The sequence below is a fragment of the Eulemur rufifrons genome, chromosome 2 (assembly GCF_041146395.1).
Source record: "Eulemur rufifrons isolate Redbay chromosome 2, OSU_ERuf_1, whole genome shotgun sequence".
NCBI classification, from domain to species: Eukaryota; Metazoa; Chordata; class Mammalia; order Primates; family Lemuridae; genus Eulemur; species Eulemur rufifrons.
In genome coordinates, this window is record NC_090984.1 from 13874867 (window position 1) to 13900475 (window position 25609).

The window sequence follows — 25609 nt, forward strand, 5'->3', positions numbered from 1 at the left end:
CTGTGCAGAATCTTTCAGTGAGAGGGGAGGTGGTATGATCTGGAGACACTTTAATCCTGGAGCGAGCAGTCCCTGAGCTCCACCTCTGCTGAGGACATCCACAGCGAGGGCCAGAGGGAAGCCGACCAAATCTGTTGGGCTGTGAAACACTTGCGGGACCCTGATTAGCTATTCTAAGGTCTCACCTGAGCGAGGTCGGTCTGCAGCCAGAGTACAGAGGCCCGACACTAGTGTTCTGGAACAAGGGCTTGAGCTGTGTGGGAGGAGAAGGGAGGTGAATAGGGCAGCTGAGGGTGTAGGGGTGAGGCAGAAATAAAGGGGGCAGGGTTGGCATTAGTAGGCTGGGCTTGCATCTCTGGAGACAGGGGTGAGTTGGGTGGGATCTTCTTTCATGGCCCTGGCATAGGTTAGATAGGAGGGAATGGGTGAGTTGGGAGGGGCAGGGTGAGGTGGGCATGGTTTATGTCAGTGGGTGGGGCAGGGTGAACTGGGCGTGGCTGGTATCAGTGGGCGGGGCTCTCACCAGACCCTGCAGGACCCTCTCCGTGGTGTTGAACTTCCAGGAGCCCAGGTGACTCATGACCTCCTCATACTGCAGGTTCAGGATGGTGAAGTTGAGGGTGAATGGCACCAGAAGAGATCCAGCAGCTATAGTGAAGATGGAAAATCAACATTATGCTCAAAAGAACAGAAAATATGAGTTTGCAAGAGACTTAATTTTAAACACATGCAAATGGATTAAAAATGAATGAAGAAAAGGTTTTCATGCCTTCATTGCCTGTAATGATGAAAATTTTTAAAAAGCATACAAAATAATAGAGTTACATGCTGAGCATAACACTTGGTACATACTCAGTGCTCAGTGATGTCATATGTTACCTGTTATCTTTGTTATCATCATCACTATCATTTTGACCACCAGGGTCATTATTGTCATTATCACCACCACCCCCATCATCATCATCATCATGAGAATAAAAGCTCTTTGAGGCCAGAGATTGTTTTTTCTTCCCTGCTGTAATCCCAGGACTAGCACAGGGTAGGTGCTCAACAAAGTTTGTTGGTTGACTTATCACTAGATTTTTCATGGCTTTCCACCTTTAATTGAATGAAAATGGCAGAGATGTTTACCCTCCTGGGGCATGCTTTAACAGAGGTGCCACTGACTGGTACTCACCGGTGGGACCAGGGAGGGAGGGTGGAGTCCCAGAGGTTCCCAGGTTCACTGTGGACATCCCAGGAGCTGAGGAGAAGCCCACATCAGTGAAATCAGTAAGTATTCTCATGGAAGAATTGCCAGTAGGAGAGACTATTTATGGGGCTTGCTGCATGTGGGGCTTGAGCTAAAACAGTGTGGACCTGGGGCAGAGGGGAAAGGGAATAACGTGTGCCCTCCCAGCTCTGTCCCTCATGAAGAGGACATAAAGGCATATGAGGAAAGCTCAGCTCCTGCCTTGCTTGGTGTAGGACTGGGGACATGGGAAAATCAGTTGAATACTCACTGCTGGTGATATGCAGAGAGCTTCTGTGGGTGAAACCTGCAGCAAGAGGGAGGGAGGACAGTGGGTAAGGGTTGAGGGAGACCTGGGAAGGAGAGAAACGGGGATGAGGGCTACCCTGGTGCAATGGAAAAAGGTTCATGCAGCAAGGGCTGTTGGAGAGTCTATGTCAGCCCCCTTACATCTGAGAAGAAAGTCCCAAGGATGAACCTAGTCCAAGATAAAGGAGAAAGCAGGAAACCCAATCATCACATGTAGACAACATGGTTAAGCCCTCATTGTCCATGCAGGGAACATTACATCAGACCAGAAAGCAGAGGCTGTCCAGCAAGGAGGAAGAGAGCCCAACCAATCACAGCTCCTCACCATTAACATATAGACTGTCTCTGTCCAGGGTGTAGGGGCCCAGCCTACTGATGTCATGGGTCAGCTGGCTCAGCTCCCAGTACAGCCTCTCTCTGTCCAGCCCAGGGCCCATGGAGTCAGGGTGGTGGGTGCAAATTGCATCCACTCCGGTGGCTGCCCCGTCTTTCTCTGGCCTATGGAGGGTAGTGTATGGGGATCACAATAAGTAGATTACCCAGGGAAGAGTGTTGAGATCCCTGGGGTTTGGAAAGGAAGGGCCCAGAGTAAATGAGACAGTTGGTAGGGAAGCAAGAAGCAACCCTTAGATTCTCTGAGTGCATTGATCCCAGCCAGCCTGGGACTATGAGCACAGGTCATGGATACAAGAATTTTTATAAAACTACAAGGTCACACCCATATTCCTATGGGATGGGGGACAGGGGAGTTCATATTTGAGGCATATTAACAGCTGAAATTGGGGATAAAAGCAATGGGAGGAAGCACATTTGTGTGGAGAGAAATCCCAAAGGCAGAAGTTATAACCTAAACTAAGTGCTATTCTTGTTTAAAAGGAAAAAGGAATGAGGGAATTCAGAGGGATGACCAGCATCGGGGCTAAATTCTCCTGATGATCCCTGCAGCATCTCTCAGTTTATGGGGATGGTGGTATGATCAGAGAACATCTTGGTCATGGAGCTGGTGCTTCCTAATTCCACCTCTGCGGAGGACATTCACAGAGATGTCAGGAAGGAAGCAGACCAAAGTCCTTGGGCCTGGGAGCACTTTGGAAATCCCTGTTGATTATTCTTAAGGTCTCACCTAAGCAAGGTCAATCCACAGCTGGAGTACAGAGGGCCAACACTTGTGTTCTTGAACAAGGGCTCAAGCTGTGGAGGACAGAGAGAGAGGTGAGTAGGGGTGGGGAAGAAGTGCATTGGGTGGTACTTTCATCTCGTGGGGCAAGGGTGAGGTGGGTCGCATCCTCTTCCATGGCCTTGACATAGGTGAGGTGGCTAGGGCAGAGTGACATGGGCAGGGCTCTCACCAGACCCTGCAGGACTCTCTCCGTGGTGTTGAACTTCCAGGAGCCAGGGTGATGCATAACTTCCTCATACTGCAGGTTCAGGATGGTGAAGTTGAGGGTGAATGGTATCAGGTGTGGTTTAGCTGCTGTAGTGGGGTTGGGAAATAAACACTATGTTCAAAAGTAGAGAACATATATGAATTTTCAGTAGGCTTATTTTTAAACATATGCAACAGGATTCAAAGTGAGTGATAAAACAAAATATTTCCATGCCTCCCTTGACTATAATGATAGAATATTTTTTTTAAAAAACAGCATATTAAATAACAGTAGCTAGAAGCTGAGCATAGCTCTTGGTGCATATTCAGTGCTCAGTCATGCCAGATGTTTTCTGATACTTTTGTTATCACTGCCATCATCATTATCATCGGCATTGCCATCATTGTCATCATCATCATCATCATCATTATTGTCAATATCATCAAAACCAACCACCACCACCATCATTATCCCTATCTTCACCACCAACACCATCTTCATCAAGGCCATCCTCCTATCATCATTATGGTCATAACTACCACCACAAACATCATCATCATCATGTTAGGCATCACTGTCATGGTCACCATCACCATCCTTATTGTCATCATCACCACTAACATCATTCTCATCCCCATCATCACCACCACCATCTTCATCATTGTCACCATCATCACATCATTATCCCCATCATAACTACCACCACTATCATCATCATCATCATCGTCACCAGCACCACCACCATTACCATCACCATTCCTGTCACTGTAAACACCACCACCATCATCGAAACCATCATCACATAATCTTTACAAGCAAGCCACCACCACAGTCATCATCATCATCATCAGCAGCAGCATCCTCATCATGGTCAAAACACCACCATTACTGTCATCATCACCACCACCATCACTACCACTATCATGCCCATCACCATCATCACCATCATTATCCTCATGAACAGAAAGACCACCACCATCATCATCATCACCATCATCACAATATCATCACTATCATAACCACCACCACTGTCATTGTCTTCATCATCATCACCACCACCATCACCATTACCATCACCATCATCATCACCATCATCATCATAAACATGGTCCCCATGATTGTCATCATCCTCATGATCACCACCACCACCATCACCATCATCATGACTATCCCCATCATTAGCACAAGAATATCAGCTCTCTGAGGGAGGAGACTTTTATCTGTTTTGCCTTCCCTGTTGTATTCCCACACCCTGACACAGAGTCAGTGTTCAGTACAGCTTGTGGGTTGACTCCGCATCCCTAGATTTTCTATGGCTTCCCATCTTTATTGGAGTGAAGGTGGCAGAGATGTTGACCCTCACGGGGCATGCTCTAACACAAGCGCCATTGACTGGTACTTACTCATGGGGCCCGGGAGGGAGGATGGAGCCCTGGAGGTTCCCAGGTTCACTGTGGAAGTCCCAGGAGCTGAAGAAAAGCCACATCAGTGAAAACAGTAGCACTCTCATGGTGGAAATGGCAGCAAGAGAGAATACTGATGGGGCTTGCTGTGTGTGGGGCTTAAGCTGGCCACTATGTAGCTGGGGCAGAGAGGAAAGGGGATAACTTGTGCCTTCCCAGCTCCTTCTTTTGTGATGAGGACATGAGGGGGTATGAGGACGGGTCAGCTCCTGCCCTGCTTGGTATAGGATCAGGGGCCTGGGAACATCAGTTGAATACTCACTGCTGGTGATGGGCACAAAACTCCTATAGGTGAAACCTGCAGCAGGAGGGAGGGAGGATAGTGGGTAAGGGTTAAGGTAGACCTCGGGTAAACAAACAGGGGCGAGGACTACCCTGGTGCAATAAAAGGAGTTTCATGGAGCAGGGGCTGTTGGAGTTTCTCTATCAACATCCTCACAACAGAGAGGAAGACCCTGAGGATGAACTTGGTCCAAGATGAAGAAGACACTAGGAAGTTCAGACCTCAATCTTTACATATAAATAGCATGGCTAAGCCTTCAATGGCCAGGCAGGTAGTTTGACCTCAAGCCAAAGAGCAGAGGCTGCCCAGCGAGGAGGAAGAGACTCCATTCACATCAGAGCTCCTCACCATTGACATACAGACTGTCCTTGTCCAGGGTGTAGGGACCCAGCTTGGTGATGCTGTGGGTCAGCTGGCTCAGCTCCCAGTACAGCTGCTCTCTGTCCAGCACATGGCCTGTGGGGTCAGGGCGGAGGGTGCAGATGGCGTCCACTCCAGTGGCTGCTCCATCCTTCTCGGGCCTGGGAAGAGGAGGTGAGAGGAAGGACAATACATGGGTTTCCTAGAGGTGCTGAGATTTCTGGGGGCAGTACAGGAAAAGGACAGAGAAACTGAGAAACCTGGTATTCAGTTGTAAAGCCACTCTTAGATTGCTTGAGTGGACTGGCACCCAACTAGTCTGGGACTGTGAGCAGATTCACGGATCCCAGAATTTTTATAAAATCACAAGGCGAAACCTGCTTTCTCATAGTATAATGCCAGGAAAGCTCAGACTTGAGACAGGTGTAGAGCTGGAAATGGGCATTAAAGCAAGTGGAGGAGGCACATTTTGCTTGGGAGCAATCCGGGGGACAGTATTTAACACCTGAAGGAATGGGAGGTGAGGGAAAGGTGGGAATTCAGAGGGATGACAGGGATAGGGGCCCAATCCTGCTGAGGTTCCCTGTAGAATTTCTCCATTGAGAGGGGAGGAGGTAGGCTCAGGAGACACCTTGATCCTGCTGCCAGAGCCTTCTAAGTTCTACTTCTGCTGAGGACATGCTCAGCCTGGGCAGGGAGGTAGGCGACCAATTCCTTGGACTTGGGAGCACCTGTGGCTAACCTGATTAGCTAGTCTAAAGTCTCACCTGAGTAAGGTAAGTCTGCAGGTGGAGTACAGAGGGCTGACACTGGTGTTCTGGAACAAGGGCCTGAGCTGTGAAGGAGGGAGACAGAGGTGAGTTTCATGGTTGAGGGGATATGGGCAGGGCAGAGTGAAGTGGGTGGGGCTCTCACCAGACCCTGAAGGACCCTCTCTGTGGTGTTGAACTTCCAGGAGCCCGGGTGAAGCATGTCCTCCTCATACCTCAGGTTCATGATAGTGAAGTTGAGGGTGAATGACATAAGGAGAGGTCCAGTGGCTGTGGTCAGGGCAAAAACAAGCACTATGTTAAAAAGTAGAGAATATATAAGACTTTCCTATAGACTTATTTTTAAATTCATGCCACAGGATTTAAATGGAATGATAAAATAAATGGTTTTCATGCCTTCCTTATCTGTGATGATAGAAGTTTTTTTTTTTGACAGAGTCTCACTCTGTTGCCTGGGCTAGAGTGCCGTGGCGTCAGCCTAGCTCACAGCAACCTCAAACTCCTGGGCTCAAGTGATCCTTCTGCCTCATCCTCCTGAGTAGCTGGGACTACAGGCATGCGCCACCATGCCCGGCTAATTTTTCTATATATATTTTTAGCTGTCCATATAATTTCTTTCTATTTTTAGTGGAGATGGGGGTCTCGCTCTTGCTCAGGCTGGTCTCGAACTCCTGAGCTGAAACGATCCACCCGCCTCGGCCTCTCAGAGAGCTAGGATCACAGGCGTGAGCCACCGAGCCCGGCCTAGGAGTGTTTTTTTAAGCATATTAAATAATAGTAGTTAGATGGCGAATGCAGCTCTAGTTACATATTCAGTGCTCAGTAATGACACAGGTTATCTGTTACTTTGTTATCACTAGCATCATCACCATCATTGTCACCATCACCATCATTGTCATTATCACTACCACCACCGCACTACCACCTTCATCCCCATCATCCCCACTATTGTCACCATCATTATCAACATATTCATCCTCCTCCTCCTCCTCATCATCATCTCCATCATGACCACTGCCACCACTATCATCACTATCATCACATCCTCCTCCTCATCATAACCTTCATCACCACATTCATCATCCTCCTCTTCATCATCATCTCCATCATCACCACCACCACCACCATCAACACTATCATCACATTGCCCTCCTCATCATAACCTTCATCACCATCATGATCATCGCCACCATCATTACCAGTATATTCATCATCCTCCTCTTCATCATCGTCTCCATCATCACCACCACCACCATCAACACTATCATCACATCATCATCCTCATCATAACCTTCATCACCACCACGACCATCACCACTGTCACCATCATCATCACCATCCTCATCATCAGCACAAGAACATCAGCCCATGAGGGCAGAGATTTTTATCTTTTTTGTCTTCCCTACTATATTCCCAGGCATTAACACAAAAGAGGTGCTCAATACCATTTGTGGATTGGCTCTTCATCACTAGATTTAATATGACTCGCCATATTTATTTGAGAGAAAGTGGCAGAGATGTTTACCCTCATCAGACATGCTCTAACAGAAGTGCCACTGACCAGTACTTACTCATAGGGCTTGGGGGAGAGGAAGGCATCACAGAGGCTCCCATATCCACTGTGGAAGTTCCAGGAGCTGAGGAGATGGCCTCATCAGTGAAATCAGCAAGCACTTTCATGGCAGAAATGCTAGCAGGAGAGACTATTTATAGGGTATGGGGCTTGTTTTATGTGGGGCTTGAGCTGGGACTCTCTGGAGATGGAGCACAGTGCAAAGGGAATAGCTTATGAGGACATAAGGGGGTATGAGGAGGGATCAGCTCCTGCCTTGTCTGGTGTAGGATCAGGGACATGGGAACATCAGTTGAATACTCACTGCTGGTGATGTTCAGAGAGCTTCTGTGGGTGAAACCTGCAGCAAAAGGGAGGGAGGATAGTGGGTAAGGGCTAAGGGAGACCTGGGAAGGGGGGAAATGGGGGTGAGGACTACCCCTGCAATGGAAAGAGGTCCACGGAGCAGGGGCTATTGAAGATTCTATATCAGCATCCTCACATCAGAGAAGAAGGTCCTGAGGGTGAACTCGGTCCAAGATGCAGAAGAAACCAGAAAGTTGAGACCTCAATAATCACATATAGACAACAAGTACTAGCCTCAATGGCCTTGTAGTAAGTGTGACCTCAATCCAGGAAGCAGAGGCTGCCCAGCAAGGAGGAAGTGCCACCAGCCACATCAGTGCTCCTCACCATTGACATAGAGACTGTCCTTGTCCAGGGCATAGGGACCCAGCTCAGTGATGCCATGGGTCAACTGGCTCAGCTCCCAGTACAGCTTCTCTCTGTCCAGCCCATGGCCTCTGGGGTCAGGGCGGAGGGTGCAGATGGCGTCCACTCCAGTGGCTGCCCCATCCTTCTCAGGCCTGGGGAGGGCAGGTAAGGGGGATGACAATAAATAAATTACCTAGATAGATAGAGGTTCTAAAATTCCTTTGTGCAAGACAGGAAGGGGCCACAGGAAATGAGAAACCTGGCAGTGAAGTGAGAAGCCCACACTTAGATTGAGTGCACTGACACTGAGCTAGTTTGAGACTGTGAACAGAGTCATGGACACAAGAATTTTTATAAAATCACAGGTGAATTCTCTTTCTCACAGCATGAGGCCAGAAAAGCTCATACTTGAGACAGGTGAAGAACTAGAAATGATCATTAAAGTAGGTGGAGAAGGAACATCTGTCTTGGTAGACTTCTTTGGGACAGAATGGAAAATCTGAAGAAATGCAAGGTCGGGGAAAAGTGAGACTTTAGAGGGGTGACTGAGGCTGGGGCCCAATACTGACTCTGCAGAATCTCTCAGCAGAGGGTGAATGGTAGGATCAGAAGATGCCTTTGTCCTGGATCCAGCATCTCCTGAACTCCACCTCTACTGAGGACATCCATAGGGAGGGCAGGAAGGAAGCCAACCAAATTCCTTGGGCTTGGGAGCACCAGGGCAGCCCTGGTTAGCTATTCTAATGTCTTACCTGAGCAAGGTCAGTCTGCAGCCAGAGTACACAGGGCTGACACTGGTATTCTGGAACAAGGGCCTGAGCTGTGGGGAAAACACAGGGAGGTGAATAGGAGGGCTGGGGAGAGCAGCGCAGGGCAGGGTGAGGCAGGTGGGGCTAGAATCAGTTGTGGGGGAGTTGCATCTCTGGGGTAGTTGTTGATCTGGGTGTGGTCTTCTTTTGTGGTCCTGGCATAGGTTGGCTGGGGATCTGGTGAGATCAGCAGGATGCAGTGGGAGGGACTCTCACCAGACCCTGCAGGACTCTCTCTGTCGTGTTAAACTTCAAGGAACCAGGATGATGCATGACCTCCTCATACTTCAGGTTCAGGATAGTGAAGTTGAGGGTGAACGGCAGCAAGAGAGGTTCAGTGACTGGTGGGGTTGGGAAATAAGCACTATGTTCAAACGTGGAGGACATAGAAGAGTTTGCAGTAGACTTAATTTTAAATATATGCAACAGGATTAAAGAAAGTGATAAAATAATAGGTTTTCATGCCTCCTTTGACTATAATGATAGAAGTTTTTAAAAATCATATTAAATAATAGTAGTTAGAAGCTTAGCATAGCTCTTGGTGCATACTCAGTGTTCAATAATGCAAGATGTTATCTGTTACCTTTGTTATCACCATCATTTTCATCATCACTGTCACCATCATTGTCACCATCACCATCATTATTGTGATCATCACCAAAACCACCATCACCAGCATCATCATCAAACTCATCGTCACATTATTATGATCATAACTACCCTTCCGATCATCATCATCTTCACCATCAGTCATTGTCATCATCATCATGGTCAACATCACTAACATTTTTCTCACCACCACCACTGTCACCACCACCACCATCAACTCCATTATAACCGTCACCATCTTTATTGTCTTCACCATCATCACCATCTTCATTATCATCACCATCACTATTATCTGCATCACCATCATTTTTCTCACCATCACCACCACCATCATCTCTGCATAACCATGACCATCTCCATCATTTTCATCATCATCACCACCACCACCATCATCATCATCATCATCATCACCATCAGTCATTGTCATCATCATCATGGTCAGCATAGCCATCATTTTTCTCACCACCACCACCACCACCACCATCATCTCCATCATAACCATGTCCATCTCCATCATCCTCATAATCATCACCATCTTCATCATCAGCATCACCATCACTATTATCTACATCACCGTCATTATCATCATCATCATCATCACCATTTTCACATCATAACCACCACCACCACCACCACCCCCATCACTATCAACACAAGATTAGCTCTCCAAGGGCAGAGATATGTATCTGTTTTTCTTCCCTACTGTGTTCCCAGGGCCTGGCACAGAGTAGGTTTGTTGTTTGACTCCTCATCACTGATTTTCTATGACTTCCTGTCTTTACTTGTGTGAAAATTACAGAAATAGTTACCTTCATGGTGCATGCTCTGATAGAGGTGCCACTGACTTGTACTCACCTGTGGGGCTGAGGAGGGAGAATGGAGTCCCAGAGCTTTCCATGTTCACTGTGGATGTCCCAGGCGCTGAGGAGAAACCCTCATTAGTGACATAAGCCAACATTCTCATGGCAGGAATGCTAGCAGTAGAGACTATTGATAATGCTTGCTGTATGAGGGGTTTTAACCTGGACCTCTCTGGAGCTGGGGCAGAGGGAAAAGGGAATAAAATATGCCCTCCCAGCTCTTTCCCTCCTGAAGAGGATATGAGGGGGTGTGCACACGTGTTCTTATTGGTGTAGGGTTGGGGACATGGATTGTCTGTTGAATACTCACTGCTGCTGATGGGCACAGATCTCTGATGGGTGAATTCTGCAGCGAGAGGAAGGGAACATAATGGGTAAGAGTTAAGGGAGAATTGGGTACCAAATGGGGATTAGGGCTATCCTGGTGCAATGGATGAGATTTTATGGATGATTCCCTATCAGCACCCCCACATCATAGAAGAAGGTACTGAGGACCAACTCAGTCCAAGAAGAAGAGGAAACCATGAAATCCTGATCTCAGCCCTCAAATACAGAACACATAGCCTAGCCAAGCCTTCAATGGCCAAGAAAGTAGTGTGACTTCAAGCCAGAGAACAGAGGCTGCCCAGCAAGGAGGCAGGACTCCAAGCACATCAGAGCTCCTCACCATTGACATAGAGACTGTCCTTGTCCAGGGTGTAAGGACCCAGCTCCGTGATTCCATGGGTCATCTCACTCAGCTCCCAGTACAGCTGTTCTCTGTCCAGTCTGAAGCCTTCAGGATCAGGGCGGTAGGTGCAGATAGCATCCACTCTGGTGGCTGTCTCATCCTTCTCGGACCTGGGTAAGAATTTCCACATGGTTGATCCAACTCTCTCTCTCTCTCTGTTTTCGTCCTCACCCCCCACCGTCAGCCCCTATGGCAGACACTGTGGAAACCTAGTTAACAAGGAAGCTGCTGTTTTCATGTACATGCCTACTATAAACAAATAACTAGGATAATGATACCAGCCCTCAGGCTGGACACAGTGGCTCACGCCTATAATCCTAGTACTTTGGGAGACCGAGGCCAGACGATCACTTGAGGTCAGGAGTTTGATATCAGCCTGGGCAGTATGGCAAGACCCTGTCTCTAAAAAAAAATTTTAAATGTTATCCTGGCAAGGTAGGGCACACCTGTAGTCCCAGCTACTCAGGAGGCTGATATGGGAGGATCACTTGAGCCCAGAAGTTTGAGGCTGTAATGAGCTATGATGACACCACTGCACTCCAGCCTGGGCAACAGAGTGAGACCCTCTCTCTCAAAAATAAAAAAATAATGCCAGCCCCCTGCATACTCCAGAAGAAGCTTCCTAAAGTACTGGATGTGTGACAGATACACTGAGGGTACTATTAATGGGGTGGAAGATCCTGGGAGATGTCAGATGATGCCACCAAAGCCAAGTCCTGTCACAAGCTCTGATAGACACACCAAGGTTCTTAGTGTCAAACTCTGATGGGTGGTAGTGGCCTGCATACAGGTAACCACGGCGTGATGAGTGATATGGTCCTCCAGAGAGTTGGTGTTTTCAGATGGTAGCATCAGAAGGCTCATCTCATCTGCTCTAGATCCTACGGACCAGCAGGGCTAGCAGATTTCTATGGAAACTCAAGGGTGCTAAATGGCTTGGGAGAGATGCTTTTTTGGTGGGTTTGTCTGAAACTGTGTCTGGTCCATTGTGGGGTCAGAAGCCTTCATGTCTCAGCACCCATCCCTGGTCAGGGATCCCACAGGTTAGGATTCCACCCACCTGTTGGGCTGTACTTTTCTTAGGAAGGGTCTCACCTGAGCGAGGCTAGTCTGCAGGCTGAATAGAGGTTTCCTAGACTGCTATTCTCGAGCAAGGGTTTGAGCTGTGAGGAAGAATGGAGGTGAGAAAGAATCACTGAGGGAGGGGAGGAGGACCGGGACACTGGAGGGGCATATCAGGCAGATGAGAGGTGGACAGGCCAGGGTGAGGTGGGCGTGGCCGGCATCCATGGGCAGGGCAGGGTGGCTGTGGGCATGACTGCTATCAGTGGGCGGGGCGAGGTGGGCAGTGCTCTCACCAGACCCTGCAGGACTCTCTCCGTGGTGCTGAACTTCCAGGAGCCCGGACGCCCCATGTCCTCCTCGTACTGCAGGTTGGTGATGGTGAAGTTGAGGGTGAATGGCACCAGGAAAGGGACCTCTGCTGCATCAAGGGAGGAGAAGAGGAGGCCACGCCTGAGTCAGACCTTGACTGGGCTCTAAGTCAACCTCTGAGCTTGGGAGGGCTACCTTAGGACCAAAGACTGAAACCAGGTGGGGAGTAAAGCAGATGTTCCTAAAATGCAGCAGCTGGAGATTGTTGTTTAATGGGTACAGAGTTTCAGTTTTGTAAGATGAAAAAGTTCTTCGGATTGGCTGTGCAACAACATGAATGTATTTAACACCACTGAACGGTACACTTAAAAATGGCTAAGATGGTAAATTTCATGTTATGTGTATGTTACCACAATTAAAAATGTTAAAAACCAATAATATACACAAAAGTCAATATCATTCTCCAGAGAAATCCATGTCCCCCACCTCATGACATAAGTTTAGGGGTTGGGCCCTGGAGCTTGGCTGCCTACATTGGAATCACAGCTCTGCTACTCTACTAGATGGTTGACTGGACAAGTTACTTAACATCTCTGTGCCCCAGTTCATCCTCTATAAAATGGTGGTAATGGTAGTAGCTAACTGCTAGGGTTTTGGTGTATATTAAATGAATTAAAACTCTGGACAAGGTAGAATAAGCCCATGACAGCCTGTCTACATTGATTACAATGAAAACTTCTAGACAAAATACAAAAAAGCAACTACCCAGGATTCTGAAAAGTAAACAAAAGCAGGCAGATTGTGGAAGGGAGTCAAAACTTGGAGAAGTGACTTGTACAAGGATGAATTTTACTCTTTTTTTAATCATAGATTTATTCTGAGGGTAGGTCCCAGGCATGGAACTGTGTGTGACAGAATGAAGGCACAGGTAGATAAAAATTCTGATAGAAATCCCATACAGTAGTCCACCCTTATTCTCAGCTTTGCTTTCCATGGTCTGTTATGCACAGTCAATCATGGTCCAAAAATATTAAATGGAAAATTCCAAAAATAAGTAATTCATAAGTTTTCAATTGTTCATTGTTTTGAGTAGCATGATGGAATCTTGCACCACTCTGCTCTGTCCCATCTGGAGTGTGAATCATCCCTTTCTCCAGAATATTTATGCTGTATGTGCTACCTGCCTGCTGGTCAATTCATAGCCATCTCAGATCAACTTTTGCAGTATCATAGTGCTGTGTTCAAGTAACCCTTATTTTACTTAATAATAGCCCCAACACACAAGAGTAGTGATGCTGGCATATTGTTATAATTGTTCTATTTTATTGTTAGTTGTTGTTAATCTCTTACTGTGCCTAATTTATAAATTAAACTTTATCATAGGTATGTTTTGTATAGGGAAAAAAAACATAGTATATATCAGGTTTGGTATTATCTGTGGTTTCAGGCATCCACTGGGGGTCTTGGAACATATGCCCTGTGGATAAAGGGGGGGGGGAACCACTGCATTTATGACCAAATGGCACTAGGAAATGGGGTCCCTGTGAGACAGTGAGGAAAGGGCTGATGATCTGCTAAAACAAACAGATAAAAACAAGCAAAAAAATTCTTAAGAGGATAACAGGATCCAAAGTCTACACAAACATAGATAATATTTACTATCCAAAATTACTTGACATACCAAAAAAAACCAAAAAAACAAAAAAACAAAACAAAACAAAAAACAAACAAACAAACAAACAAAACAGGAAAAGTGTGTCCAATCCTCAAGGAAAAGACAAATGACAGATGCAAACCCCAAGGTGATTCAGATGTTGGAATTACCAGACACAGACTTTAAAGCAGCTATTATAACTATGCTCATGAGGTAAAGGTAACCACACTTGACATAAATGTAAGGATAGACATTATCAGCAGAGAAATGGAAACTATGTGTGTGTATATATAAATATATATGTATATACTATGTACACTATGTTATATATATGTGTACCACTATGTGCATATATATGTGTACACTATGTAGACTGTGTTTACTATATATGTACTATGTATAATATATATATGAACCAAATGAAAGTTTTAGAACTCAAACATACGTTATCTGAGATAGAAAGAATTCAATGGATGGGCAGAATGGAGCCGATAGAAAAAAGACAGTGATTTTGAAGATACATCGGTAAAAATTATTAAATCTGAAGGACAGAGAAAAAAAAAGATTTACAAAAAAAATTAATAGAGCCTCAGTGTGTTGTGGGACAATATCATTTCATTGGAGGCCCAGAGGGAGAGGAAGGTATTAGGGCAGAAAAACCAAGTTGAAGAAATAGTGGCTGAACATTTCCCAGATTTCTTAAAAAACATACAGTTTCAGAATCAAGAAGCTTAAAAAAACCCCAGACAGGATAAACTCAAAGAAAACTATCCCCAAACATGTTAACATAGAGGAAAACCAAAGAGAAAGAACAAATATTGAACATATCTGGAGAAAAATGACATCATCCATCAAACAATGACTTGGTTTGTGCAACACATGTCACACATTTAAAAGCTCACAGGAGCTAGGCATGTAACATAAATGGGTGAATTGATCAGGGTGGAACAGGGAGGAAACGGAGAATGTGTGTGCTTTCTGGAGCATGTAAAAAGTTTTCAGTGTCTTGACTCACAAAACACAGAGGTCCTGAAGGCAGAATTTAAAGTACAGGACACCAGTTTGCATTCCATAACTCTAGAATTTCAAGGCAAGGTTAAAGGTTAGGGATGCCCAACCAGCACAGTGATGTAAGCATGAAAAAGAACCATAGACACAACTTTAAAAATAAATCTTAAAGGCCAGGGAAGGACAGATTTCATGGCATAAGTCAGGGTCCTGTGGCAGGGTCCTGGAGCCTCAGGAGTCCTCAGACTCACATCTGGACAAGAGGAGGAGACAGGGTGGGAATCAGACTCATGACTAAGATATTTAATGGTTTTATGGATGTTCACATAGAATGCACAAATTGTGGGCATATGCAGGGATTGCTTCATTCATCCCTTGGCTCATTCAATCAATAAATATAATTTATTGAGTGCTGGCTGGGTGGTCAGTTTCCAGGTGACAAGTACATGAAGAGTGAATAAACCAGTCTTTAGCAGTCAGTTCTATGAAGGAAATAATCACAATGACACGATAGAAGAAACTCTCATGCTGGGTGCATATGTGGGGAAAGTACTATTTCATATAAGGTGGTCTGGGAAGGTCTTTTAGAAAGGTGAGGCTTGAACTGAGGTTTGAAAGATGAGAAGGTACCAATGATAGCCAGTCTCCAGGAATAGCTAGTGTATAGATCCTGAGATTGGACAGAGGTTAGGTCCTAGAAGAACAGGCAGGTGTTTAGGGTGGCTGAAGCTGAGAGAGAGAGAACAGGCTGAGGTTGGGTGGTCATCTTGAACAAGACCATACGGTGCTGAAATGTCATAGACTCCAGGCAGCAGGTTCCTACCTGTAGAGCTGGAAATGGAGGATGTGAAAACCCCTGGAGAAAATGTAGAAGTCACTGGAGCTAATAAAAAAAGAACATGGGAAAAATGATTAGGTCTCATCCTAAAGGGATGGGAAGCAGAAGTTTCTAATTGGAATTTGGGCTTCCATCTTGACTTAGACCAAGACCTTGGTCTTGGGTTAGGGTTGCTCTGAGGCTGCGGCTGAGCCCTTAGAGAAGGAGCATTGCTGGTTTCTCTACTGAGGAAATGCACTTTGGGGAGGAAGGGTCTTGTGGGCATTCGGGTATCACAGCTTTGAATACTCACTGCTGGTGGTAGGTGGTAGGTACCGATGGTTATAACCTGCAGATAGGGATGAAAGAATAAAGAAGCATTATTATGATAGGTAAGAGATAAAAGGGGGGAAAATGGGTAGACCTAGCAATGGAAATTTACCAAGAAACTTTCCAAGATTTATATTAATAAATAAATAAGAACAACTACATTTTATTTGGTACCTGTTATGCACTTTGTCCTTTGATAATAAGGATGAACATTATCACCATAATTATCACTAAAATAAAAATACAATAATAACAGCCTCCCCAATGTATTGGGAATATACTATGTACCAGCAACAACGCTAAACACATTACAAGGGTAAAAAGACACATTGGTGAAGGAGTGTGTGTTCCAGCCTTATCCACACAACTGGTTATATCCATCCATCCTGGTACAACTGTTCTCTTCATCCATAAAGATAATTTAATTATATTCTTGCTCTCATAGCTTCCCTCTCATTCACAAAATGTTATGATAGTGTGATTTTTTTTTTTCTAGCTTAGGAAGTTACAATATGGTTGCTATTCTTGGTGGTAGCATTGCTGTTAAGGGCCTTGTTGCTAAAGGGGTTGTGTGAACAGTTATTATTTGTGGCGTATTTGCTAAGGGTGGTTGGCGTTTGTTCCATGATGTCAGTGTCATTTCGGCTGGCCTGTGGAAACTGAGAGTTTGCCTTAAGTTGTCATGAGAATGAAGTGGGAACCTGCTGCCCATTGGGGAAGACTTGACCGCAGGGCCTTGTATCACTCTCTGCTTTCCCCAGCCAGCATGTGCATGTCCCAGTTGGACTTTTTTGAGACGATGAAAGAGGAAACATTTCATCCCAGGAGGTAAAAGAGAAAAGGAAATTTGGCCTCCCTTGATGTGTTAAGCATTCAAAAATGAATCCCCAAGGAAATGTTAGGTTTGTACCAGAACTACAAATCTGTGCACAGCACTTTCTCAGCCTTGGAACTATTGACATTTTGGTCTAGATAATTTTTTATGGTGGTGGTGGGCACTGCTTTGTGCATTGTGGGATGTTTAGCAGCATCCCTGGCCCTCTACCCACGAGATGCCATTAGCATCCCTCTGATCGTGACACAAAAATGTCTCCAGACATTTTCAAACATCTCCTGGGGTGCAAAATCACCCCTAGTTGATGCAGAGAGACTTGAGATTGTAGAAGACCCCAGTTGCAGCATGGACACTTACCATTGACATACAGGCTGTCTCTGTCCAGGGTGTAGAGGCCCAGCTGGGTGACACCGTGGGTCTGCTGGTTCAGTTCTTGGTACAACTGCTCTCTGTCCAGCCCAGGGCTCACAGGGTCAGGGCGGTAGGTGCAGAAGGCATCCACTCTGGTGGCTGCCCCATCCTTCTCAGTCCTGGAGTGATTGGAATGTAGGAATGGGGACAGCCAGAGATTGATGTAGAAGAGTTAAATACTTTGTTCAACTGTCTCTTTAAAATTGAACCGCCCACTCCCCGGGTTTTATGACATCTTTCTTTACTGGGTCTTGTCTGGTATCTCAGATACATTTCTTTCTGGGACCTCTTTGTCCAGCTCCCACCCTACTCTGTAAAGTGGAGGTTGATCTCCAGGGTCTCAACCTCAACTGACTTCTCTTCTTTTGCTGCCCAATTCTTCTAGGATCATTTGGTTCATATTCATCCTTTCAACTACCAACTCCATTATTGTGAGGTCCAATTTCACTCTTGTCTAGATGGGACTGCTCTCCTGAGCTCTGTCCCATGTAACCAGCTGCCTCAGGGACAGCTTGGACTTCATAGATGCCAAATTAATCTTACCATCTTCCCCCCTTCCTGAAACTCTGCTCCTCTTCCTCCCTCCCTCCCTTCCTTCCTTTCTTCCTTCCTTCCTTCTTCCTTCCCTTTTTTCTTCTTTCCTTTTTTATTCATTCATTTAATTGCTATTTGCTCCACTCTCTATTCTCCAATTTCATAGAATCTGTCTCATGTATCATGCTATTTCTCCCAACTGTCCCATTCCTTAAGATGGGCTACACCTTGAATGCACCTTTGCCAGTGTTTCTTCTGGCCAATATACACTCAGCTGTCAACACTTGAGTCAGGTATCACCATCTCCAGACAGCTTCCACCCAACTCCCCCAGGTTGAGCTAAAAGTCCTTTCTCTGGGCTCTCCTGTGGCACCTGTATAGAGCGTTGCCATTGAACTAACCCTGTTCCTATTATGGCTTTACATCCATGTGGTCGCTGCCTTCTTTATATTATGAGCACCTTGAAGGGAGGGCCCATGGATGACTCTCAGTGTCCTTAGCATCTGTCACAAGGTATGGCCAGAGATGCCTCATTCCACAATTGCTCAATGAGTCAATGCTGCCCTTTCTAACTGGTGAGCCTAAATGCTCCATGCCTCTGAGTATCCAGATAATATAAGATCTTTGATGGCTACCTCTTTCAGGAAGCTCTCTCTGATACACTCATACAGTGGGGTGACTTCCAAGTCTGAATTCCTGGAAGGCCCTGGTCGTTTACAATCCTTGCTTTCTAGGTGTCATGCTTAGGTCCTCACCTCCCAGAGAGCTTGTCTGTGATAGTGCAGCCCTCATGATGTGGGAAGGAGGTCTCACCTGAGCATGATCAGTCTGCAGCCGGAGTAGCTAGAGCTGATGCTGCTGTTCTGGAACAAGGGCTTGAGCTGGGAAGGAATGAAAGGGGTGAGTGGGAGGCACTGCTGAGACAGAAGGGCGTGGCAGGGCTGAGGTGACATGAGCATGGGTGGGGGGCTCTCACCAGGTGCTGCAGGGTCCTCTCAGTGGTGTTGAATATCTCAGAGCCCGGCTGTCCCATGTCCTCCATGTAGTGCAGGTTGGTGATGGTGAAGTTGAGGGTAAAAGGCATCAACAGAGGAACTTCGGCTGCAGCAGCGGGAGGTAAAAAGAGGCCAGTTCTAAGTCAGGTCCTGGGTTGGGGGTGGGTGGGAGGAAGGGCTCTGAGGACACACTTTAACTCCAGTGCCAAGCTGAGGTCCAGCCTGGGCTGCCCTACTTGAAAGTCCTTGTGTAGGAATCACTGTCCAAGACCTTCCTGCGTAGGGTGACCAACTATTCTAGTTTGCTCGGGACCTTCCTGGGAGGCAAACTTTTCAGTTTTAAAAGTGAGATAGTCCTGGGCACACTAGGATAAGTGTCTGGGCTCTCCCATATCCCCTTGGTTCTTACTACTCCAACACGCACCAGCACCTGCATCTCTTTGTCTTGGGGGAATTAACAGGCCCAGAGAGCACCCTCCAGCCATGGCTGACGGAAGTTGGTGGATAAACACCCCAGCTCCCTCACCCCTCAGAAGGATGTCTCCAAGGTGCACGCTGTCTGCGTTTTCCCAGGGTTCTCCTCTAGTCCCCAAAACTGTGAGACCATAAATTTATGTTGCTTAATCCACTCAGTTTGTGGTATTTTTCTGTGGCAGCCCTAGCAAACCAATTACATCATATGACCCGGCTATTCTTTTCCTAAGTACATAGCCAGAAGAATTGAAAAGAGTTTCTCAAACAGTTATTTGTACGCCAATGTTCATTGCAACCTTATTCCCAATAGTCAAGAGGTGGAAATAGCCCAAATGTCCACCCATGGATGAATGGATAAAATGTGATATATCTGTACAATAGAATATTATTCATCCATAAAAAGGAAGGACATTTGGTTTCACTGATCAACACCTAAGTGCACATATAGGAATGACATTAATCAGGTGTCGGGCAGATGGGAGGCGGGGAGGGAATGGGTGTATGCATACATAATGAGTGCGATGAACACAGTCTGGGGGATGGACACGCTTGAAGCTCTGACTGGGGGGAAGGGGAGGCAAGGGCAATGTATGTAACCTAAACTTTTGTACCCCCATAATATGCTGAAATAAAATAAAAAAAGGAAAGAAGTTCTGATAGATTCTACAATGTAGATGAACCTTGAAAATATTATGCTAATTGAAATAAGCCAGACACAAAGGGACAAATATGGTATGATTCCGCTCATATGAAATAGCTACAACAGGCAAATTCATAGATGCAGTAAACAGACTAAAGGTTACCAAGGTCTAGGGGAATGGGAAATTATTGCTCAGTGGGTACGGAATTTCTGTTTGGGTGGTAAGAGAGAGTTTTAGAGAAAGATAGTGATGGTGGTTGCACAAAAGTATGAATATCAATAAGGCTGCCAAATTGTATACCTAAAATGGTTAAAATGGCAAATTTTATATTACGTCTATTTTGTCACAATTAAAAAGTTATTCAGTTGGGCACAGTGGCTCACGCTTGTAATTCTAGCACTCTGGGAGGCCGAGGGGAGAGGATCGCTTGACCTCAGGTGTTCGAGACCAGCCCGAGCAAGAGTTGAGATCCCATCTCTACCAAAAATAGAAAATTTAGCTGGGTGTGGTGTTGGGTACCTGTAGTCCCAGCTACTTGGGAGGCTGAGGCAGGAGTTGCTTGAGCCCAGGAGTTTGAGATTGCAGTGAACTATGATGACCCCACTGCATTCTACCCACGGTGACAGAGCGAGACTCTACCTCGAAATAAATAAATACATACATACATAAGTTATTCTTACTTGTTCCTGAAGTCATGCTCTTAGAGGCCGAGGTGGACATCCCAGGTGTGGTCAGAGGGGCAAAGGGACTTCCAGCCAGTGTACTGAAGGCAGTTGTGGTCTCAGCCATGGTGGGGTTTGAACTTCTGGCAGCTAAATTAGTGGTCTCCACCACCGTAGTTTTCAGGATACTGGTTGGACTAACTCCTTCACCATGACTGGTTTTAGATGGCATTGGGATTTCTGATGGTATCAAGGTCATAGTGGTACCTGTGACAATCCTGGAAAATTCTGGGAGTCCAACTGAAGTTATGGGTGGTGAGGTTTCTGTGCTCCAAAAAGTTACAGTATTAGGCCTACCAGTTGTCATAGGGGCACCAGCAAGCCCAGGGACACCAGGGGAAATCGTCAGAGTTGGAATATCTGTACTGGCTTCTGCCAAAGGGCTGGTAGCCAATAAGCTTGTGGTCTCTGGTAAACCAGGGGATAAAGTTGAAGTTGGAATAGTTGTGCTGGTGTCTGTCCCAGCATGGGTAGAGAGTGAGGCTGTGGTCTCCAATACATGAGGAAAAACAGTCGATGCAGGAAATTTTGTGCTTGTTTCTGCACTGAGGTGGGTTATCAATAAGGTTGTGGTTTTCGGTTCACCAGGAGAAAGAGTCAGAGTTGGAATAGTTGTACTAGTCACTGCCCTAGAACTAGTGACCTGTGAGGTTACCATATCTGGTACACCAGGTGAGATAGTCATTGTTAGCACAATGGAACTGGCTTCTGGCACAGGACTGGTGGCTGTTAAAGGTGTGGTATCTGGTTTACTATGGGAAAAATTGGGGGTTGTTCTGGAAACAGGTGTGCCGGTCTGTGCAGGATGGGTGGCCCATGAGGTTGTTGTATCTGGTTCACCAGAGGAAACAGTCAGAGTTGGAACAGCAGAGCTGGTCTGTGTCCCAGGATAGGTAGCCAATGAGGCTGTGGTCTCTGGTTTACCAGGAGAAAGAGTGTGAGTTGGAAGAGACATATTGGTATCTGTCCCAGAACTAGCAACCTGTGAGGTCACCATATCTGGTACACCAGGTGAGAGAGTCATAGTTGAGACAGTTGAACTGGTGGCCATTGAGGGTATGGTGTCAGATTCGCTATAGGAAAAATTAGTGGTTGTCCTGGGAACTGTTGTGCTGGTCTCTTCAGGATGAGTGATCCATGAAGTTGTTGTCTCTGGTTCATGTGTAGACTCAGTCCATGTTGGAAAAGTTGTACTAGTATCAATCCCAGAGGTAATGACCTGTGAAGTCACCAGATCTGATGCACCAGGTGAGATAGTTGCAGTTGAAACAGTCGAACTGGTGACCATTGAGGGTGCAGTGTCTGATTCACTCTGGGAAAAACTGAGGGTTGTCCTGGAAACTGTTGTGCTTATCTCTGCAGGGTAAGTGACCCATGAGGCTGTTGTCTCTGGTTTATGTGGGGACTCAGTCAGTGTTGGAAATGTACTTGTGTCTGTCTCAGAATCAGTGACCAGTGAGGTCACCATCTCTGATACACCAGGGGAGACAGCCAGAGTTGGAATGGCTGAACTTGTTTGTGTCCCAGGATGGGTGACAAAGGAGGCTGTGGAATCTGGTTCACCAGGAGAAACAGTCAGAGTTGGAATAATCCTTGTCACTGCCCCAGAACTAGTGACCTGTGAGGTCCCCATGTATGGTACATCAGGTGATATTGTTATTGTTGGAACAGCTGAACCAGTCTCTACCCCAGGACTGGTGGCCACTGAGACTGTGGTGTCTGATTCACTATGGGAGATTGTCCTGGGGACCATTTGACTCGTCTTTTCAGGATGAGTAACCCATGAGATTATTGTTTCTGATTCATGTGGGGACGCAATTAGTGTTGCAAAAGTTGTACTGGTGTCTGCCCCAGAACTAGTGACTAGTGAGGTTGGCATGTCTGGTGTACCAGCTGAAATAGTTGTTGAAATAGCTGAACTGAATTCTTCCCCTGGACTGGTGGCTGTGGAAAGTGTGGTGTATGATTTACTATGGGAAAAACTTTGAGTTGTCCTGGCAATGACTGGGCTATTCTCTGTAGGATGGGTAGCCAATGAAACTGTTGTATCTGGCTCACTAGGAGAGACAGTCAAAGAAGTCACAACAGAACTGTCTTCCATCCCAGGATGAGTGACCCATGAGGCTGTGGTCTCCAGTTGGCCTGGGGCAGCAGTCAGAGTTGGAAATGTACTGGTCTCTGCCCCAGAACTAGTGACGGGTGAAGTCACCAGCCCTGGTACATTAGGGGAGACAGTCAGAATTGGAATGGCTGAATTTGTTTGTGCCTCAGGGTGGGTGTCCAGTGAGGCTGTGGTCTCTGGTTCACCAGGAGAAAGACTCAGAGTTGGAATAGTTGTACTGGTCACTGCCCTAGAACTAGTGACCAGAGAGGTCACTGCCCCTGGTACCCCAGGTGAAACAGTTGGAGTTAGAACAGCTGAACTGGCTTCTGTCCCACTACTGGTGGATGTTGAAGGTGTGGTGTCTGATTTGCTATGGAAAAAATTGGGAGTTGTCCTGGGCACTGTTGTGTCAGTCTCTGCAGGATGAGGAACCAATGAGGCTGTTGTATCTGGCTCACCAAAGGAAAAAGTCAGAGTTGGATCAGTTGAACTGATTTCTGCCCCAGGATGGGTGATCCATGAAGCTCTGGTATCCAGTTGACCTGAGGAGACTGTCATAGTTGGAACAGTTGTACTTGTTCCTGCCTCAGAACTAGTGACCAGTGAGGTCACCAGCCCTGGCACACCAGGCAAGGTGGTCAGAGTTGGAATGGCTGAACTGGTGTGTGTCCCAAGATGGGTAACCAATGAGGCTGTGGTCTCTGGTTCACCGGGAGAAAGAGTCAGAGTTGGAAAAGCCATATCAGCATCTGTCTCAGAACTAGTGACCTGTGAGGTTACCATGTCTGCTATGCCAGGTGAGATAGTCATAGTTGAAATAGCTAAAATGGCTTCTGCCCCTGGACTGGTGGCCATTGAAGTTGTGGTGTCTGACTCGTTATGGGAAATATTTGGAATTGTCCTGGGAGCAGTTGGGCTTTTCTCTGCTGGATGGGCAGCCCCTGAGGCTGTGGTCTCTGGTTTATCTGGAGAATCTGTCAGAGTTGGAATAACCATACTTGTCTTTGCCATAGAACTAGCAGTCAGTGAGGTCACTGTATCTGGTATACTGGGGGAGGCAGTTGGCTTTGGAACAGCTGAACTGACTTCTGCCCCAGGAGTGGTGGCTGTTGAGGAAGTGGTATATGATTCACCATGGAAAACATTTAATGTTGCCTTGGAAGCAATTGAGGTGGTCTTTGCCGAGTGAGTCATCCACAAGGCTGTTGTATCCAGCTCACCAGAGGCAACAGTTGGAACAGCTGGACTGGTCTCTGCCCCAGAACTGGGCACAGGTGAAGCTGTGGGTTCTGGTTCTCTATTGAAAACAGATGGGATTATACTGGGAGCAGCTGTGGTGGTCTCTGCTCCAAGTCTGGTGGCCACTAAGGATGTCATCTCTGAAACATCAGGGGAAAGATCTGGGGTTGTGATCATCATTCCTGCTGTGCTTGTGGTGGCCACTTGCGCTGATGTCTTGAGGGGAGTCAGTGTTCCTGAAGTGGCAGTATAGACTCTGGTGGTCAGTGCGGCTGTGGAGGTGGTCTTCAGAGCTGCGGCAGTGGTCTCTGCTCTTTCTGTCCCTCCTGTGTGTGAATTGGGAGAAAATGACAGAAACTCAGAGGTGGTGATTTGCCAAGGTCATGCAGCCTTGGCATGACCCATGGTGTGGAAATTTGAGCACAGTTCTCTCTAAATCCTAAACACATACTCTTAACCACTGCCTAATATTAATTCCCTAACTGCATTTTTCAGGATCTTGTTGTGGGGTGGGGTGCACCATGGAAAGAGAAAGAAATGAGGAGAAAATGTCTATCTGGAGGGAGAAACTTTAACAAGCACAGTCTAGTTCAGTGGTTCTCAAACCAGGGGCAGTTTTGTTCCCAGGGGACACTTAGCAATGTCTGGAGACATTTTTGGTTGTCACAACTGTGTGTCTGTATGTGGGGGGAGTGCTACAGGCATTTAGAGTAGAAGCCAGGAATGCTGCTAAACATCCTACAATACACAGGTCAGCCCCCTGGTACAAAGAATTATCTGCTCAAAATATCAGTAGTGCGGAGGTTGAGAAACTCATATCTATACAAAAAAAAGAGCCAATGGATACTGTTGGCTAGCTCTCATAAACTTTGCCATCTGAATATTGGTTATCACCTGAAACCCAGTGATCCCTTTTCCAGAGATCTAGCTGTGGCCAATGCCCCAATGCCCCACTCACATTCCATTAGCACTCACTGATTCAGTACAGTGACTTCAATGGGTTCCTACTACAGCTCCTGTGACTCCACACCTAAGAGCTTTCACTCAGCCTGCACTGGGGACAGGATGGAAGGGCTGGGTGTTAGCACCTCCAGGAATAAGCAGCTCACGGGCGGTGATAGAAGGGAATTAGATGACAAATACCCCAGCCACCTCGTCCTTTGGATAGGACAATGCTGAGGTGCTCTACACTACCTCCCAGAAGTTCCTGGTGGGAATGACATTCTCTTACCCACTACTGTGACCTGTTCATGGATGCATTTTGCATTAACTTACTTTCCTTTTCTTTTCTGTCTCCTCTACCAGTGCTTCCTGGGATCATCCCCCACCTAAGATAAATTACTTGCCCCCACATCCTTGAATCAAGGTCTGCTTCTGGGGAGACCCAACCTGAGATACGTCACAGTCTAAGACT

At 46.5% G+C, this 25609-nt stretch overlaps 1 protein-coding gene across 1 annotated transcript in view; it reads right to left on the bottom strand.

Annotated features, from left to right (window-relative positions):
* MUC16 (mucin 16, cell surface associated) overlaps nucleotides 1-25609 on the bottom strand; it is a 154893-nt gene that overhangs the window by 70318 nt on the left and 58966 nt on the right. Inside the window, 28 exon segments of the mRNA XM_069491483.1 lie at nucleotides 186-253; nucleotides 524-648; nucleotides 1178-1243; nucleotides 1503-1538; nucleotides 1866-2038; nucleotides 2664-2731; nucleotides 2890-3014; nucleotides 4311-4376; nucleotides 4633-4668; nucleotides 5002-5174; nucleotides 5781-5848; nucleotides 5929-6053; nucleotides 7355-7420; nucleotides 7661-7696; nucleotides 8029-8201; nucleotides 8802-8869; nucleotides 9075-9199; nucleotides 10323-10388; nucleotides 10638-10673; nucleotides 10995-11167; nucleotides 12153-12220; nucleotides 12416-12535; nucleotides 15897-15976; nucleotides 16224-16259; nucleotides 17433-17605; nucleotides 18834-18901; nucleotides 18997-19153; nucleotides 20792-24530. Coding sequence (XP_069347584.1) covers nucleotides 186-253; nucleotides 524-648; nucleotides 1178-1243; nucleotides 1503-1538; nucleotides 1866-2038; nucleotides 2664-2731; nucleotides 2890-3014; nucleotides 4311-4376; nucleotides 4633-4668; nucleotides 5002-5174; nucleotides 5781-5848; nucleotides 5929-6053; nucleotides 7355-7420; nucleotides 7661-7696; nucleotides 8029-8201; nucleotides 8802-8869; nucleotides 9075-9199; nucleotides 10323-10388; nucleotides 10638-10673; nucleotides 10995-11167; nucleotides 12153-12220; nucleotides 12416-12535; nucleotides 15897-15976; nucleotides 16224-16259; nucleotides 17433-17605; nucleotides 18834-18901; nucleotides 18997-19153; nucleotides 20792-24530 — 6313 coding nt within the window.